The following is a 17,140-nucleotide window of genomic DNA, read 5'->3' as shown; positions in this document are numbered from 1 at the left end:
AGACGTTTTGTCGTAATAAGAAAACTAAGAATAATTATACCCATATTAAGTATATGAAAAGTGGTGAAAATCAGTTTAATAGGTAAGTGTATTTTGTAAATTGTGAGTTGTTATACAAAATATAAGGTGGGGGTGTTTTAAAACTGAGTTTTAACTTTGGATTATCCATACACTATCTCCTTTTCTTAATTTACATTATTCAGAGTTACTGTGTTTGCCTAATCAAACAAGAAGTTCTTTAGCTAGGAATAATATCCTAACATAAGATATATTTCAAGAAGTCCCAAAATTTGAATAATTTTTTAAATTAAAAATTGGGCTCTAAGGCTTCTTATTAGTATATACAGCATTAAGTTATTTTGTTTCAGGTATTTTAAAACAAAATCAATTTTGATGCCACTTTTAGTATCTTTTGAAATCTTAATGTTTATTATGTCTATATAATTTTTAACTATTAAGTACTGATTTTTTATTATACATTATTTTGCCAAATATTATAACTCTGTGCTGTCTAGCACAATAGCCACTTGCCACAGTGGTTATTCAGGACTTGAAATGTGGCCAGTCTGAATTGAGATATGCTGTTTAAGTATAAAGTGCACACCAGAGTTTGAAGAATTATTATACCAAAAAATGTAAAAATATCTTTTATATTGATCACATGGTGGATCATATTTTTAGATAATATTTTTGGATAAACATGGCTAAGTAAAATATATTACCAATATTATACTTGGTTTTTTTTTTTATTTCTTTTTTCAGAGACAGGATCTCACTAGGTTGCCCAGGCTGGCCTCAAGCTCCTGGGCTCAAATGATCCTCCTGCCTCAGCCTCCCAAGTATTTGAAGTGCTCCCGGCTCTTGTTTTTTTTTAAAATGTGGCTACTAGGAAATTAAAAATTACATTTGTAGCTCCCATTATATTTCCATTGGGCGGTGCTGCTTGAACTGATTAGCTCAGTTCATTAGAGTAAGGAATCAGTAAGTCAAGTCACAAGCTTTGTTCTCTTTGTCCACAAGAAAGTACCCCAAACTCTAACCTGCTACCTTGCCAGTAGTGTTTGCCTGGACTTTAGTGAAAGCTTTATAATTTATTAGCTCTGTGACCTTGGCACAAATTACTTGTCGTGTCTCAGCTTCATTATCTATAAAATGATGTTGATAATAGTTCCTCTACCTCATTTAGTTATAAGGATTAAATGAGATTCCAAAAATAGTGCTTAACATAGATAAAACACTTAGTAATGATTAGCTATTTTTAATATTATTAGCATAGTGCCTGGCTCATAATAGGTGCTTATTAAATGTTTGTTGATTGATTGATAGTGTAGTAGGTATCAAACCATGATGCCTTATATCACTTGATTTTCATGACACTCAAAGAAAAGCTACATTCCTGTTTTTTTGATTTAAGACACTAAGACTAGGTTGAATAACTGGTTTAAGTCACATGAAAGTAGAGTCAAGGGTAAAAGCTAGGTCTTTCTAAGGCTAAATCTTATACTTTTTGTGCCACATCACACTCCTTTCTAAATGTGAGTTGTTTGTCATAAGGGGAACGGTGTGAGAGTTTGTTGATAGATTGAGTTTGTTTGGGGCTGGCATTGGACATGCACAGAGTCAGCACTGGACAGATCAGATATTCTGTGCTAGTCTCCAGCATCCTTGCTTTCATTTATTCATTATCACTCAACAATTTTTTTTTTAGCAACTGCCATGTGCCAGGTGGCTTTATTGGTGTTAGGGATATAAAAGTAAATAAAGATATTTTTAATGGAGCTTATTTTTCTAACCGGGAAGATATGACATAGATATACAAATAATACGTAATATGGCAGGTGGTGATATGCTGCAGTGACAAATAAAGTAAGATAAGGGAATAGAGAATGATCTAGAAATGGAACAAGGAAGGCCACTCAGATTTTCAGAGGAGGTGACATTTGGGCAGAGACGGTGAAGTAAGAAAGGAAATCATACAGACATGTGGATGAAGAGCATTGTCTGCGTAGAGAACAGGCAGGTGAAAAGAGCCATGGAGGGGAGTGTGCTTGGGGTGTGCAGGAACAGCAAGGAGGGCCCTGTGGCTGAAGCAGAATGAGCAAGGTAGACAGTGGTAGAAGATGAAGTTAGAGAGGTAGCTGGGAGCCAGATCACGTAAGACCTTGGTGAGGACTGGCTTTTATTTCAAGTGACTTAGGAAGATACTGGTATGTTTTAGCAGATCTGGCTTACATTTTAAAAGGTTCATTTGTGGTTGCTGTGTGGAAAATACATTGTAGATAGTCAAGGGTGGGAGCAGTGAAGCCAGTTGGGAGGTTACTAGAATCGTTCAGGCAGGATATGATGACAACTTGGACCAGGGTGATTACAGAGGACAGGGTAATACAGATATATTCATATATTTTGAAGATAGAGAAGAGTCAAGTATCACCTTAAGGTTTTTGGCCAGAGCAACTTGAAGAAGTAAAGTTGCCTTTTAGTGAGAGAAGGAGGACTGTGGGAAGAGTGGAGGATGTTGGATGGGTGGGAGGGAGAGAGGTAAGATGGCAGAAATAAAGAATTTGATTTTGACACGTTATGCTTATGATGCTTGTTAGGTATTCATTTGGAGATGTTGTGTAGGCAAATATACGAATCTGACTGGGGAAAGATCTGGTCTGGAAATATAACATGTAGGGAGTGATCAGCATATCGATGGTATAAGCAATCAAATGCTGTTCACAGCTTGAATAAGATCTGCTTATATTCAAGAAAGGAGGTTGGATCTAAATTTTTTTTCCTTTTTCTAATGTGCTGATATAAACTGATAGAATTTGAACTTCTTGTTCTTTCAGTTAACAGAAGATGAAATAGCTACAATATTACAGTCAACTCTTAAGGGACTGGAATACCTTCATTTTATGAGAAAAATACACCGAGATATCAAGGCAGGAAACATTTTGCTAAATACAGAAGGACATGCAAAACTTGCAGATTTTGGGGTAGCAGGTCAACTTACAGTAAGTAAAAATGTTACTTGTATTGATAACTTTCAGTTCTGTCCTGAGAAGCGATTCCTTTTATTCACTTAGTTTTTAAATATAATACTTGCATAGTAAAAAATTGTAGAATCTACCTATAGGTTACAAAAGAGCCAGTAGGTTATTTTAGAGCCTTACCTGGGGTTCAAGCCACATAATTTAACTTTGCTTAACTTTTATAAAGATGAAAACTAAAACAAGAAATGATAGAGTACTCTATCAGATTACATTCATGTATTTATTAGAAGAAGAAAAATTTCCTGGAGTAGGACAGAACGTCATCTCATTCAACTTCCAGGTAGTACCTCAGAGTTACTGTACTGGAAACACTCTCATTTGGTTCCAGGATACAGTCTCTTGATTCTCCTCCTACCTCACTAGTGCATGGCAATGAAAAAAGAAAAAAACCAACAACCTATGTTTTCAAAATAGGAAGTCTAGAATTATCTGATTTTATGAAATATATAAGATTTATGTGAAAGCATATATGGAAAAATGGAAACAGTTCTCGACAGGTATACACTAAAATTTGCAACAATATTATATATCAAGTGGTTTTCTTGGGTGATAAAATGAATATATATAGTTTGTTTGGAACTGGTATTATGCAAAATTTTTATTTTTTATTTTAAATGTGCCTATGGTATGTTAGGGAATGTCATATGTATTGCAGCAGCATAGAAATTGCTTTGATGTTAAAAAAATATCAGAAGCTTATTCAGTATTTTGATTTCTGGGCTCCCCAAAACATTTTGTTGTTAACACAAAAGTAAGCGGTACCCATGTTATCTAAACTGCAATCTTAATAAGGAAACCACATTGAAAACTACATCCTCTGGTGTCATCATGCACGGCTAATTTTTTTTTTTTTTTTTGAGACAGAGTCTCGCTGTGTTGCCCAGGCTAGAGTGAGTGCCGTGGCATCAGCCTAGCTCACAGCAACCTCAAACTCCTGGGCTTAAGCGATCCTACCGCCTCAGCCTCCCCAGTAGCTGGGACTACAGGCATGTGCCACCATGCCCAGCTAATTGTTTTTCTATATATATATTTTAGTTGGCCAGATATTTTCTTTCTATTTTTAGTAGAGATGGGGTCTCGCTCTTGCTGAGGCTGGTCTCGAACTCCTGACCTCGAGCAATCCACCTGCCTCGGCCTCCCAGAGTGCTAGGATTACAGACTTGAGCCACCGCGCCCGGCCTATGCATGGCTAATTTTTAAAAAAAATTTTTTTTTAGAGATGGGGTCTTGCTGTGTTGTCCAGGCTGGTCTTGAACCCCTGGCCTCAAGTGATTTACCTGTCTCAGCCTTCCATAGTGCTAGGATTGCAGGTGTGAGCCACTGTGCCTGGCTGGGTTTTTTTTTTTTTTTTTTTTAATATTTAACATTTCAACCTGTTTGAACTTATTTTGGTGAAAGTATAAGGTAGGAATTTAAATGTAGTTTTAGAAATGACTAGACAGATGCCCAGTAGTTTTTTTTTTTTTTTTTTGCGTAATGTATCTTTTGCTTGCTGATTTTGAATGACATTTTAATTATATATGTGGCATATATAAAAGACTGTGTTGTATATATATGTATGTATATATGCATATACCAGTCTGTTTCTGGACTTAATATTTTCTGTTGCTATGCTGTTGTACTAATATAACTTTGTAATACAGATCTAGTTGGGGTTAGTATTACTCTTATTAATTTAAAAAATTTTTAGCTTTCCAAGTATCCATTTCTAGTTGAAATAATCCAGTGAAAACAACTACTAACACCCCTGCAAATTTGGAGTTTCAGAGCTAAGGAAATGACTAAGCAGTAAGTTAGTTCCTGTGTTAATTTTTTACATACGGCTGACAGAGTGAGATTGATTTGAAAGTATTACCTGTCATTTGTTCCTGACTGGCATAACCTAAGTCACAGGCATTTCAGAAGGAACATTGGGGATGATGATGGGAAGTCCTTCTGCATATTTAGTTCTGTGCAAAAATCCTCTTCTTACAGTATAGGAACCACGTGAAGGTTCTCTTTCAGTAGGGCCATGCCATTTTGGGAAACCGTGCAAGTGGTAATTTGCCATAATATGTGCTATATCCACATATTCTTCTTTAATCCACAAACTGAGACTTTTTATATATCTATAAAAATATGTCTGATTGCATATGTAATACATGCTCACATAAGCCATCAGAATGTTACAGAAGTATACAGGATGGAAAGTAAAAGTTTTTAGTGGTTTGTAATCCTAGCCCTGCGGGAGGCTGAGGTGGGAGGATCGCTTGAGGTCAGGAGTGTGAGACCTTGGTCATTTGAATTTCTTTTGTGACTTTCTTGATCATGCCTTGAGTATGGTTTTTATATGTATTTCAAGGTATGTTTTATGGTTGGAAATTCTCTTTTTCTTAGTAGTTTTAATGCTTAGTGTTGGTCTCTCCCCTTCTATTGTAGGATACCATGGCCAAGCGGAATACAGTGATAGGAACACCATTTTGGATGGCTCCAGAAGTGATTCAGGAAATTGGGTACAACTGTGTGGCAGACATCTGGTCTCTGGGAATAACTGCCATAGAAATGGCTGAAGGAAAGCCTCCATATGCTGATATCCATCCAATGAGGGTAAGGAAATGGACAGAAATCTGGTGATCCAGTGGGGGGGTTAGTTACTGATCATTAGAAAGGTAGTTCAGTGGCTTACTTGGTTGGATTTCAAACAATAAATGAGTTAGTTGTAAGTAAGTGAGAAGTGTCATTATAGATGATACACTTCCACTTACTCTAATTGTAGTCACTAATTAATTTAAGTGTGATCTGCCCCTCTCTGTTTCAGAGGTTGTGTATTGATAGCTCTCTGGCAGGACATAGGCCATAGAAATGCTTAGTTTGACTTGTGCAGTACACAGATACACACACACACAAACACACACACATATACTTTTGATAGTTTAGGCATCCATGTCTTAATATGACAACATCAGTTGCAGCTGGGTAACAGTTGTCTCTTTTATATAGGGCATGAGCTTTGCACTTTATCCGTGATTTCCTGTTTTGTCACCAAGTATCAGTTGCCACTTATTACAGTGTTTTCTCTAATGTTTTCTTCGTAACAAGGTTAAGAGGAAAGCAAACTGTTTTTTTTTTTTCTAAGTGTAATATATGACTTCCAAGCAAACTATTTTTTTTGAACTCAAGTTACTAAAACCCAGCCTCGTTCATTGGTTGTCTTTCTCCTGGCTGGCCCCTGTGGTGTTTGAATCTGTAAGGTCTGGTTTGTGGATCCTCAGATTCTCTTTATTTGGAGGCTCTGTACTCTCCAACCTCCATCTACTTCTGTTTGGTCAGTAAATAATAGTCTTATTTTTTGAAATAGTAGAATTTAATGTAGTAGGCCAATACAAAATTTTTTTTTTGGTTCATTTGGCTTGACTTTCGAGGTTAATGACTCCCTTGTGGTATTTGGGACTTCTGGTTGATGACCTCATCACTGTTGACATCTGGGGTGGTTGTGACTTTTTTGTATTTTTTTAATAGTAAAAACATTTTTTTCTTTCATAGAGATGGAGGTCTCACTGTGTTGCCCAGGCTGGTTCCAAACTCCTGGCCTCAAGCAATTCTCCTGCCTAAATCTCCCAAAGTGTTGGGATTATAGGTGTGAGCCACTGTGCCTGGCCTGGTTGTGACTTTTAAGAAGGCGGGAAACTTGTCAACTGTGGGGCTGAGGTTATCTTCAGGATAAGGATACTCTTAGATCCTTTCCACTTTGAAAGGCAGCGTACTGTGGTTAGCAAAAAAAAAGGAAAGCTTAATTGACATGAGGTTTAGGGGACAAGACTGCATATGAGAGGGAAAGAGGAGGAGAGAGATATATCAGTTCCTCTAATTGTCATGCTTCCTACTTGAAATGCTTAGACTTCTGTTGGAATTTGGATGGGCTTATCAGTGAAGAAGTGAAAAATCATTTTACCAAGCTTCAAATTTATTTCCAGACATATTTTTGCAGCTTTACTTTTAGTTTACCAATTTTTTTTTCGTTTGTTTGTTTATTTTTACTAGGCAATCTTCATGATTCCAACAAACCCTCCTCCCACATTCCGAAAGCCAGAGCTGTGGTCAGATAACTTCATGGATTTTGTGAGGCAGTGTCTTGTAAAGAGCCCTGACCAGAGAGCCACAGCCACTCAGCTCCTACAGGTATGAATCACCCTGTGATGCCGCCTCTCCCACTTCATTCACATGCTGACCGAAAAATGCCAGTACGCCACCCACATGGAGACAGTAAAGAAGAATAAGACATTCTCTGCCTCTAGGGAGGTTTGATTCTATTTGAGTAGAAAAGACTTGGAAAAGAATGTTAAATCATCGAACAAGACAATAATGCAAGAACATACAGGGTTGCATGGGATTAGAGAAAGGGAATTGACATTTAGTAAGCACTTGCTGTGTGCCACATGCTTTGCACATGTTATGCCATTTAATCATCACATAGACCCTGTGAGGGGTGGGTATTATTTTAGTTTTATAGGTGAGAAAATGGAGGCTTAGAGAGGTTAACTCATTTAGAGTCATTCAGCTGGTAAATAGCAGAACTATTAGAACCTGGGTCTTTTTGATTGCAAAGCAGAAGGCCATCAAGCCTGTCCAATCATGACAAAGAATTGAGATCACTAGTGGATGCTGTTGGAGCTCAGGATGAAAGGAGGCCACTTTGGACTGGAGATGCTAGGTGTCCTTTCCTGGAGGAGGTAGCTTCTGTGCCTGGGTCTTAAAGGATGGGTGAGCTTTGGCAGGCAGTATACTCAGTGGTTAGGAGCTTGGATTCTGAAGTCAGACTGCCCAGGTTTGAATCCTGGCTCCCTATTTACTAGCTTTGTGACCTTGGGCAAGTAACTTAACCTCTCTGTTTCTCTAGTTTTCTTATCTATAAAGTGAGGATAAAGTACCTGCCTGATATGTTGTAATGATTAAGTGATATAATGTGTAACCTGGAACAATGCTTTACATGTATTGCAGATAATATGGTATGGGTTTGATAAGTATCTGCTGTTATTACTGGGCTAGGCCAATAGTTTTCAACCATTGCAGACCCAATGCCTCTTTTTATAACCAATATATATATTTTGAAACTCTCATTACTTTTATGGAATGGAAATGCTATAGTACATTGAACAGAAAGAATAAGTGAGATGAATAGATGAATAAATTATTCAGTGATTTTTTTTTTTTTTTGAAATCAGAGTCTTACTCTGTTGCCCCAGCTACAGTGCAGTGGCATCATCCTAGCTCACTGCAATCTCAAACTCCCAGGGTCAAGCGATCCTCCTGCCTCAGCCTTCTGAGTAGCTGGAACTACAGGCGAGCGCCACCACACCCGGCTAATTTTTTCTCTTTTTAGTAGAGACGGAGTCTCACTCTTGCTCAGGCTGGTCTGGAACTCCTGACCTCAGGTGATCCTCCTGCCTCGGCCTCCCAGAGTGCTAGGATTACAGGCGTGAGCCACTGCTCTTGGCCTATTCAGTGATTTCTAAACAATGTCTTTATTCCATTAAATTTCCCCTCCAAATTCATCTCCCCAATCACTGGCCTTTTTGCGTATTTCTTGAAAGAAAAATTTGAAATTATCTACTAAAGTGCATATACAATCTGAGACATTTGAAATACGTGCAGAATGTGCCACAGTTCATTGTTTTGTGGGGCAGTTCCACACGTTGCAGGATCGCTTGCATAGTGCTCCCAGCATGTTTGCAGAACTTCCTCTAGGGGGCGATACACTCTATTGAGATTTTTCTAGATTTGGCATAGAGAAATGGCATAGGCATCCAGCCAGGCTGAAAAAGATGGGCAAAGCCTGAATGTGCATCTGCTCAGAGTTATATTTATTTATTTTTTCTTTTTCTTAACTGGACCCTTGCAGAGAACAGAGTTATAAAGTGACTGTGGTTTAGCTGTTGCCTGCAGCATAAAGAGAAAGATTAGATTCACTGATTGATTCAACTAATGTTATTAGGTACCTCCTGTGTGCCAGGCACTGTGGCACTGTCACCATATAAACTGTCTCCAGTGTTTTCCACTTTTTTGTTTAAGCACCCATTTGTCAAGAGTGCCAAAGGAGTGTCAATACTGCGAGACTTAATTAACGAAGCCATGGATGTGAAACTGAAACGCCAGGAAGCCCAGCAGCGGGAAGTGGACCAGGACGATGAAGAAAACTCAGTGAGTGGCAGGCACTGCCGTGGGTGTCAGGCACTGATGCTTGTTATTTCATGATTGCCAGGCCAGGTGAGATGAGTAGCAGCTGATGGATGAGCCTGGAGTTGGAGACTCTTCTTGTGTGACCGTGGAGCAAGGCATGCTAGAGGCTTGCTTGAGTCTCTGCCTGTTCTTCTCCCAGTGCTTCCGAAAACACTTAAATTTCACTCTTTTGCCACGTATCTTTTATTCAGTTTAACTTTTTATTTTGGAGAGAGAACACTCAGGTCTGGGACTTGGTTTTTCCATTCCCTATTGGGGAATCTAAGATCCATTCTCAACATGTAGCTTTTACACTTACAGAGTCCCTCACAACCTTGAGATTCCAAGGGTGTTCACGTCAGCTTCTTAGATCTATGTTGCAATACTCTCTCAAGAGGGACAGAGGAAGAGGTCTTTAGGGTTAGATGGGCAAATTTATGATATTCTTTGCTTAAATAAAAGTGCTTTCAGTTCTATAAACTAAGTTTAGAACTGAATAAGTGTGAAATCCAGAAATATTTGCACTAATAGAAATTCAGAAAACTTTTAAGTCTTTCTATCAGATTAGTCCCAATTTGAGATTTTGTCCTTTTACAGGAGGAGGATGAATTGGATTCTGGCACAATGGTTCGAGCAGTGGGTGATGACATGGGTACTGTCCGAGTAGCCAGCACCATGAGTGATGAAGCCAGTACCATGATTGAGCACGATGACACATTGCCATCACAGCTGGGCACCATGGTGATCAATGCTGAGGATGAGGAAGAAGAAGGGACTATGAAAAGTAAGGCTCTGATTAAATCCACTAACTTTTCGGACAAAGCATGCACATTTCAGAGAGGATGGGTTCTCATGGTCCATGCAGGCTTGGTCTTGAGCCCCCTTTTCTATTGCCACAACCAGAGGAATAAAAGCACTGGAGGCTTGTGGTGGGGGCAGGAGGTTTGGGAAAGGGAGAGATGGCATGTGGTGTCTGAGGCAAGAAAGTATCAACACTGCGAAGGGATTTTGCTTTTGAACCTGAACAGCAGGTTCCAAAAATGAATGAACGTTCTTTCGTTGAATGTTGTCATTTTTCCTTCTTTACCTTGAGCTATGGAAGCAAGCACACACATTGTTTTGATGCATATTTCCTCTCAAAGTTGTAATGAAATTTTGAGCTATTTACTGTACATATATCTTCAGTATATTTTCATGATAGTCTGTGTGTCTAACCCGGGTTTACCATCAGTGAATTCAAGATCTTACAAGTTTAAAAGTTCTATCAAGTCCTTTCTTGTTTAAACCCATCTCTGCTGCTTTTGGTATCTGGGTGATCCTTTTTTGGCCTGGCAGCCAGCTCCCATCTTAGAGCACCATGCTCTCCTCTTCAGCTATTGCCCTTCCCCTTTTTCTGCGCGCTGCAGACCAACTCACAGAGGAGAGGAATTTGGGAGTACAAAATAATAATAGCTGAGTTGTGTAGGTACAGCTTGGCTTAAACTTTGTATAGGTTTAAAGCACTAAGTGTCTGTGATCTTTTCATATCTTTTTTTCCTTCCTTTTTAAAATGTAAAGGCCCTTCCTCTAAACCAGAGATTGGCAAACGATAGTCCATGGTCCAAATTTGGTTTGCCGCCTGCTTTTGGTAATAAAGTTTTATTGGGACACAGCCATGTACCTTCATTTACGTGTTATCTGTGGCTTCTTTTGCACTACACAGGCAGAAGTGAATGGTTGTGACAGACCATATGGCTCCCAAAGCCCAAAATATTTGCTATCTGGCCCTTTACAGATAGCAACGGTTTGCTGAGCCCTGCTTTAGACTGTCTGCTTTGTAACTGATTAATTCATTCAGTAAATTTTTCTTCAGTGCCTACTGCATCCCAACTACTTTGCTAAGTGCTGAGGACACAGCAGGGAAAGAAGAAACAGTCCTTATCCTGAGGAAACTCGTTGTCAAGTCTAGGAGACAGACCATTAATTATAATTCAGTGTACGAAATGAGTTCCAAGATAGGGGTAACCTGAGGGTGTTGTCAAAGCAGAGTGGAAGAGAATTTAGCTTTGGGGATTACTGAACAATTGCTGGAGGGAAAAGGCAGGAAGTTTGGCAGCACAGGGGCTGGGTGGAGATGCTCCAGCAGAGGGAGCAGTGTACTCAGGATCCTAGAGGCAAGAGACTGGTCAGTGAGTTCCTGGGAACTGCAGGTGGTTTATTGTGGTTGGAATAGACAGTTCTGGGACCTTGGTTCTTAGGCGTCTCTTCTAATTTTCACCTTTCGGGTCATAGTCTGTATATTTATAATGACCCCTTTGTTTTTGAAGGGAAAAGGTTTTCTTTTTTCTGTTTTGGGGCCCAGGCTCATCATCTCTGTAAATAAATTCCACTTCTAGACATCTGGTCTAAGTAAATAATTGACAAATCATATTCAAGAATTTTTCCAAATGTATTACTTATAAGTGTAAAAAAATCCAGATTAAATTTAAATGTTCAGTAGCACATGAATGGTCAGATAAATTATGGTACATTCATAGGAGGGAAGGAATACTATATCATATAGATACATTCACTTTCCTTCTATGGGCCTCAGTAAAATTAAAGAGTTATTAGATTTACTTTTATTACTCCTTGTGGCTCAAATAGTCAACACATTTATAAAAATTATTTACTTCATGGCTGATACAGAACTGAAATTTCTGGAAGTTAAAATTTGTGAAAATAAATAGGCTTTCATCTAGTGCCTTCTTTGAACCTATATGAAATGTTTATCCTTGGAAATTAAAATGGTGACTGTTGGGGAAGGCTGTGCATGTGTGGGAGCAGGGGTAGATGGAGTATGGGAACTCTGTACCTTCCTCTCAATTTTGCCGTGAACGTAAATCTCTAAAAAAATAAAGTCTTTAAAAAATTTTTTAACTGTTAACCTCCTATATACAATATTTAACAAGAAAAGATGTACATACCACTATCATTATTTGAATTAGTTTTATAGAATCTAATTTTAGTTTGTAATTTTAAAGGAACTTTAACATGAATGTGGCAAGACTCTTGGATTTATAATTTATTGTTTAGGCCATCTAGGTCAGAACTTTTTCCAAACTTTTTTGATACTTTTTGAGAGCAGACTGTATTTTATAGCTCTCTTTAAAAGGTATTTCTTGTCTTGGAAAAGTTATATATTTCATTTGCTTCTATTCTCATTTACTTTATTAAAAATTATTATGCCTATAGTATTATAGCAATATTAGTATGCAGTTAGAAAAGAAAGTAATTCATTCCCAAATCCTCTCTCTCCAACAAAGAAACTATTCTTGACCACACGCCTGTATAAGTCCTATAGGGTTATAATTTGCATAGATAATATTCTGTTTTCTGATTATCTTTCACTTATTAACCATAGTACTAACTACATTTTTTATGTCACTGTATAGTCTTTTTTAATATTTATCCCACTTAACAGAGTTTTTAAATCATTTACCCATTGCTGGGCACTTTGGTGTTTCTGATTTTTCACTGTTATAAATAACTCTGCAGGGAATATCTTATCAATTTTCTTCTTTTTAGAAGTATTTCCTAGGAAAATTTTCCAGAATTGTTCAAACAATTTAGTGCATATATATTGCCATATGCGATATTCATATTGTCCTCCAAAAGGTTTGTACCAGTTTATATTCCATGAGGATAGTAACAGCCACCTTTATTCTTAGTTTATTCTCTTCCTTTTGTACATTTATAGAATAAATAATGGTATTCTAGTGATATCTGATAAAAATTATAATTAGCTTAAAGTGATAGAAATTTGTTTATATATTTGGAAATAGCGGTGTATGAATATCCTCCTTTTACCATAGCTTGTCCAGCATGATATATTGTCACATAATTATATATGAGAAATGTGCTGCATGATTAGTTTTCATTTGCATTTCTTCTGTTATTAGTGAAGTTAGTATGTATTTCTGCAAAGACTTTTAATTTCTTTAGTGGATATTTCCAAAGAAACCTTTCATTCAGTAACTCTTTATTAAGCATAGCTTTGTGCCTGACAGCATGGCAGATACCAGGATGTGGCAGTCCTTAATCTCATAGAAACCAGCAGGCAATTAGAGTGCAGTGTGGTAAATGGTCAGGTAGGGATGAGGACAGCTCATGTGGGGTCCCAGACAAGGGTCAGCCAAGGCAGTCTTGTGTGGGATCCAGCAGAGGGTGAAATCTCAGCTGAAGCCTAATGGCCAAGTGGAGGTTTAGCCAATTGTGCTGGTCTAAAAAACATATTAGTAATTTTTCTCACTTTTCTATAGAGCACATGCAGGGCTAAATATCCTACAAACTGCCTACCTGAATACTTATTTTGTTTGATAATAAGGAAAACTCACATTTTAAAAGTTTCCATTAGATCCCAGGTGTCATTCCTATATCAACCATTTAAATAGTTTAATCTCCCAACAAGAAGATGGATATTATTTTTCTTTTTCAATTTGTAGTTTAAAAAATACAAATAATAATCTAGCAAAAATTTGTGTATTGACTACTCAGAATTAACAGATACTGATATTTTTTAGATTTTCTAAGGAATAAAACAACCCATGACTTTACTGATAAAGTTAGATTCCCCTCCCAACCTCTTTCTAATCATATAATGGTATATTTGGTATATAACTTGTCATGCTTTGTTTCTGTATTTTTATTACATACATATATATTCGTAAGGCATACCTAGTGTTGTTTTGTCTTTTTAAAAGATACTATTGTTTATCTTTTTACAACTTGCTTTTTGTCCAGCAAGGAGCTTTTTGGGGGAGAATGTGCTTGTTGATACATAGACTAAGAATGTAGCACATTGTATTAATATTTAGGCATTCCCCTTTTGCTGGACATTTAAGTTGTTTGTAGCTTTTTGCTGTTATAAGCATGTCTCTGTACATGTCTCTTAGAAGACAAGACAGGTTTTTTTTAGGGATATGCGGAGAAGTGGGATTTGCTAGGTCTCATGGTATACCTATTTTCACTTACACTTAGAATCCTCAAATTGTTCTCTGGGTGACTGTAATAACTTATACTCTCACTGTCAGTGGATGGGAATTCTGTATTTTTGTATCTTCTCTAAGAATTGACACTGCCAGGGCTTTTGCCATTCTATTGGACATCAAGTGTTCTTGTTTTTGTGAAATATTTAAGACATAAAAAATGCATAGAGAATACAATAATGCTTGTATGTATACCACCCAGTTTAAGAAATTAACACCTTAGAAATACTAAGTACTTAATGGAAGAACTGACTCTGTGTGCCCTCCCTCAGTTGTATTCCTCTCCTGTCTTCACCACAGGTAACCATTTTATAGTTCCTTTCTCTCATTTGAGTTTATTATATTTTTCTACTTTCTTGAATTTAGCACTTAGCTTTTTGATTTTCAAACTTTATTTCCTCTAGTTGATAGATTTAAAGCTACAGATTTTCCTTTAAGTCCTGCTTTAAAACAGCATCCTAACAGTGTTGACATATAATGTTGATGTGTATGGATATTCTTGTCAGTTATATTTTAAATTAACTCATCTATTTAATGTGATTACTGTTATATTTGTACTTAATTCTACTCTTATTTTGTGCTTTCTATTCACCATATTTTTCTTTTCTACTTTTTTTCTCCTTTCTTTCCTTCTGTTGAATTGAGTTCTCAGCCTCCCTCATCTCCCCATCCTTATTCTAATCCCCTCTCCCTACTGTCTGCTACCTGCTGGCAAAGTATATGCATCAGTATATGCCTACTTAACTTTTTATTTTTCTAATAAATTCCAAAGTTAATATCTCTATCCTTTTCCTGAATAAGAAAAAGGATCTTAAAACATTTTGCCTTTTTTCCAAGCTGCCTCTCCCATATTTTGTTATTGTTGTCTATTGTTTTGGTTCCTTCAGGTTTTTTAAAATCCACACATTAGCTACTCTAATAACTATGTATAGTCAGTACTTAGACTTATGAACATATTGAGCAACCAGTATCCTTGCTTGCCTATTCTTCTCTCAGCTCTCTCTTTTCCTCTGGGCTCATTTTCTTCTTAAAGTACATCCTTTCATTGAGGTTGTAATGGGTGGCAAATCCTCAGCTCAGTGCTGTGGGTTCCTTTCTTCATTTTGGCATCTGGAGATTTTCCTTTTTGGGTTTTGAGTGTTGTTGGGTTTTTTGTTTGTTTGTTTGTTTGTTTTTTAAGAGACAGGGTCTTGCTATATTGCCCAGGCTGGAGTAGAGTGCAGTGGCATGATCATAGTTTACTGCAACTTTGAACTCCTGGGCTCTAGCAGTCCTCCCACCTCAGCTCCTGAGTAGGTAGGACTACAGGCGTGCACCATCACACCTGGCTAATTTTTTAATTTTTTGTAGGATGGGGTCTCTCTATGTTACCCAAGCTGGTCTTGAACTCCTGGCCTCAGGCAATCCTCCTGTCTCAGCCTCCCAAAATGCTGGGATTACAGGCATGAGCCATTGCACCTGGCCTGTATTTTTATTTTAAGTCTTACATTTCTATGTGTTTAGAGCAGGAGAGGAGGCCTCTAGCACTTCAGCTCATTCAGTCATCTTAATTTTCTACAGAGATAATGTTTCTATGCTTTCTGTATAAGGCACAGGTTCAGGGAGGTTGTTACTTGTTTATGGTCACATGGCAAGTGGTGGAACTGGAAATTGACAGCACTCCAGAGTCTATGCTATTTTCATTCCACAGAACTTCTGATTTATTTTGGTTGCCTACCCCTATATTCATGGGCATTAGATCTGTAATGTAAAACTTATCAAAATTAATGTTAAGTCTGATGTCTTTCAGTGAGATTCCAGGGATGTCTTTTGTTTGTTTGAAACATTTATTATATGTTATTTATTTAGTATACTCAGTAGGATGGATGTTATGACTGTTAATAATAATTATTAATGATTAAGTACTCAATATATACCAGACACTGTGCTTAATCCTTTATAAGCTTTTCACATATTTTAATCATTACAGTCATGCTGTGTGGTAAATGTAATCACACCCTGTTTTACAGCAGTTGAAACTGAATTGCAAAGATATTAAGTAACTTACTTAAGATTACATAATGAGTAATAGAAGAGCCAAGCTCGGAGCCCAGATATGTTTGATTTCAGAGCTTATGCTCTCAACCATGATGTTATACTGCTTCCAGCAGAGCCCTTTTATCAAGTTATTGGGGGCCAGGACTAAGGCTTATGTTGTCGTTCATATGTTGGTAAGTCTCAGCTTGTAGTAATATACTTCTCCTTGTGGGTTATTTTATTAATGAGCTACTCTACATATGTCCCCAGGATTTCCAGAAGGAAAGGGCAGACGGTTTTCAAAGGAGGCATGCCTCTGATAAGCTAATGATACTGTTACAGCTGAGGGAATTTGTTTTGGGAGTGTATATCTGAATCTATAGTAAGGAGTCAGATTGTGGTTGGAAGGGAGGGATTGAGCCAGGTGGGATTTGATTGCTTTATAAGTGAGCTCAAGAAAACCTGGAAGAACCATAGAGGCAAACCATGGCCCACACTACTTTGAAAACCCCCGTCTTGGATAAAAGGGGTTTTCAAAGTAAATAGATTGGGGATATTGGAAGGCTTCATCTGTTGGTCTAGATATGGTTTTTTGTTTGTTTGATCTTTGAATAATGGCTCTAGAAGAACCTTGTTTACCTTCAAGAACTGAAGGGCACGTTATTGAAGAGACTGAGAGGGTCTGTGTCAGTGTTAGGATCATCGTGCTTTTTCTGGGCCAGCAGAGGGAGCTCTGTAATAAATTATGGGTTATAATTGTGTTCCCATTTGAGTTCACAAATCCCCTTTCTATGGTAGGCTTTATTCTAGATCAAGACCATTATTTATTTATTTTAAAATATATTTTAAGTAACCACAGTAACACTAGAGCAAGGCTTTTAGTTA

At 37.5% G+C, this 17,140-nt stretch overlaps 1 protein-coding gene across 2 annotated transcripts in view; it reads left to right on the top strand.

The window, feature by feature from the left end:
- The window catches only part of STK4 (serine/threonine kinase 4), an 82,820-nt gene that overhangs the window by 14,601 nt on the left and 51,079 nt on the right, over positions 1-17,140 (top strand). For both annotated transcript variants that reach the window (XM_045529148.1, XM_045529149.1), the window contains exons 5-9: positions 2,835-2,999; positions 5,457-5,624; positions 7,059-7,196; positions 9,087-9,215; positions 9,831-10,017. In XM_045529148.1, coding sequence (XP_045385104.1) covers positions 2,835-2,999; positions 5,457-5,624; positions 7,059-7,196; positions 9,087-9,215; positions 9,831-10,017 — 787 coding nt within the window. The remainder of the gene's footprint in view (positions 1-2,834; positions 3,000-5,456; positions 5,625-7,058; positions 7,197-9,086; positions 9,216-9,830; positions 10,018-17,140) is intronic.

This window comes from Lemur catta, chromosome 17 (genome assembly GCF_020740605.2).
Source record: "Lemur catta isolate mLemCat1 chromosome 17, mLemCat1.pri, whole genome shotgun sequence".
Classification (NCBI taxonomy): domain Eukaryota; kingdom Metazoa; phylum Chordata; class Mammalia; order Primates; family Lemuridae; genus Lemur; species Lemur catta.
This window is presented reverse-complemented; position numbering and strand designations above follow the sequence as displayed.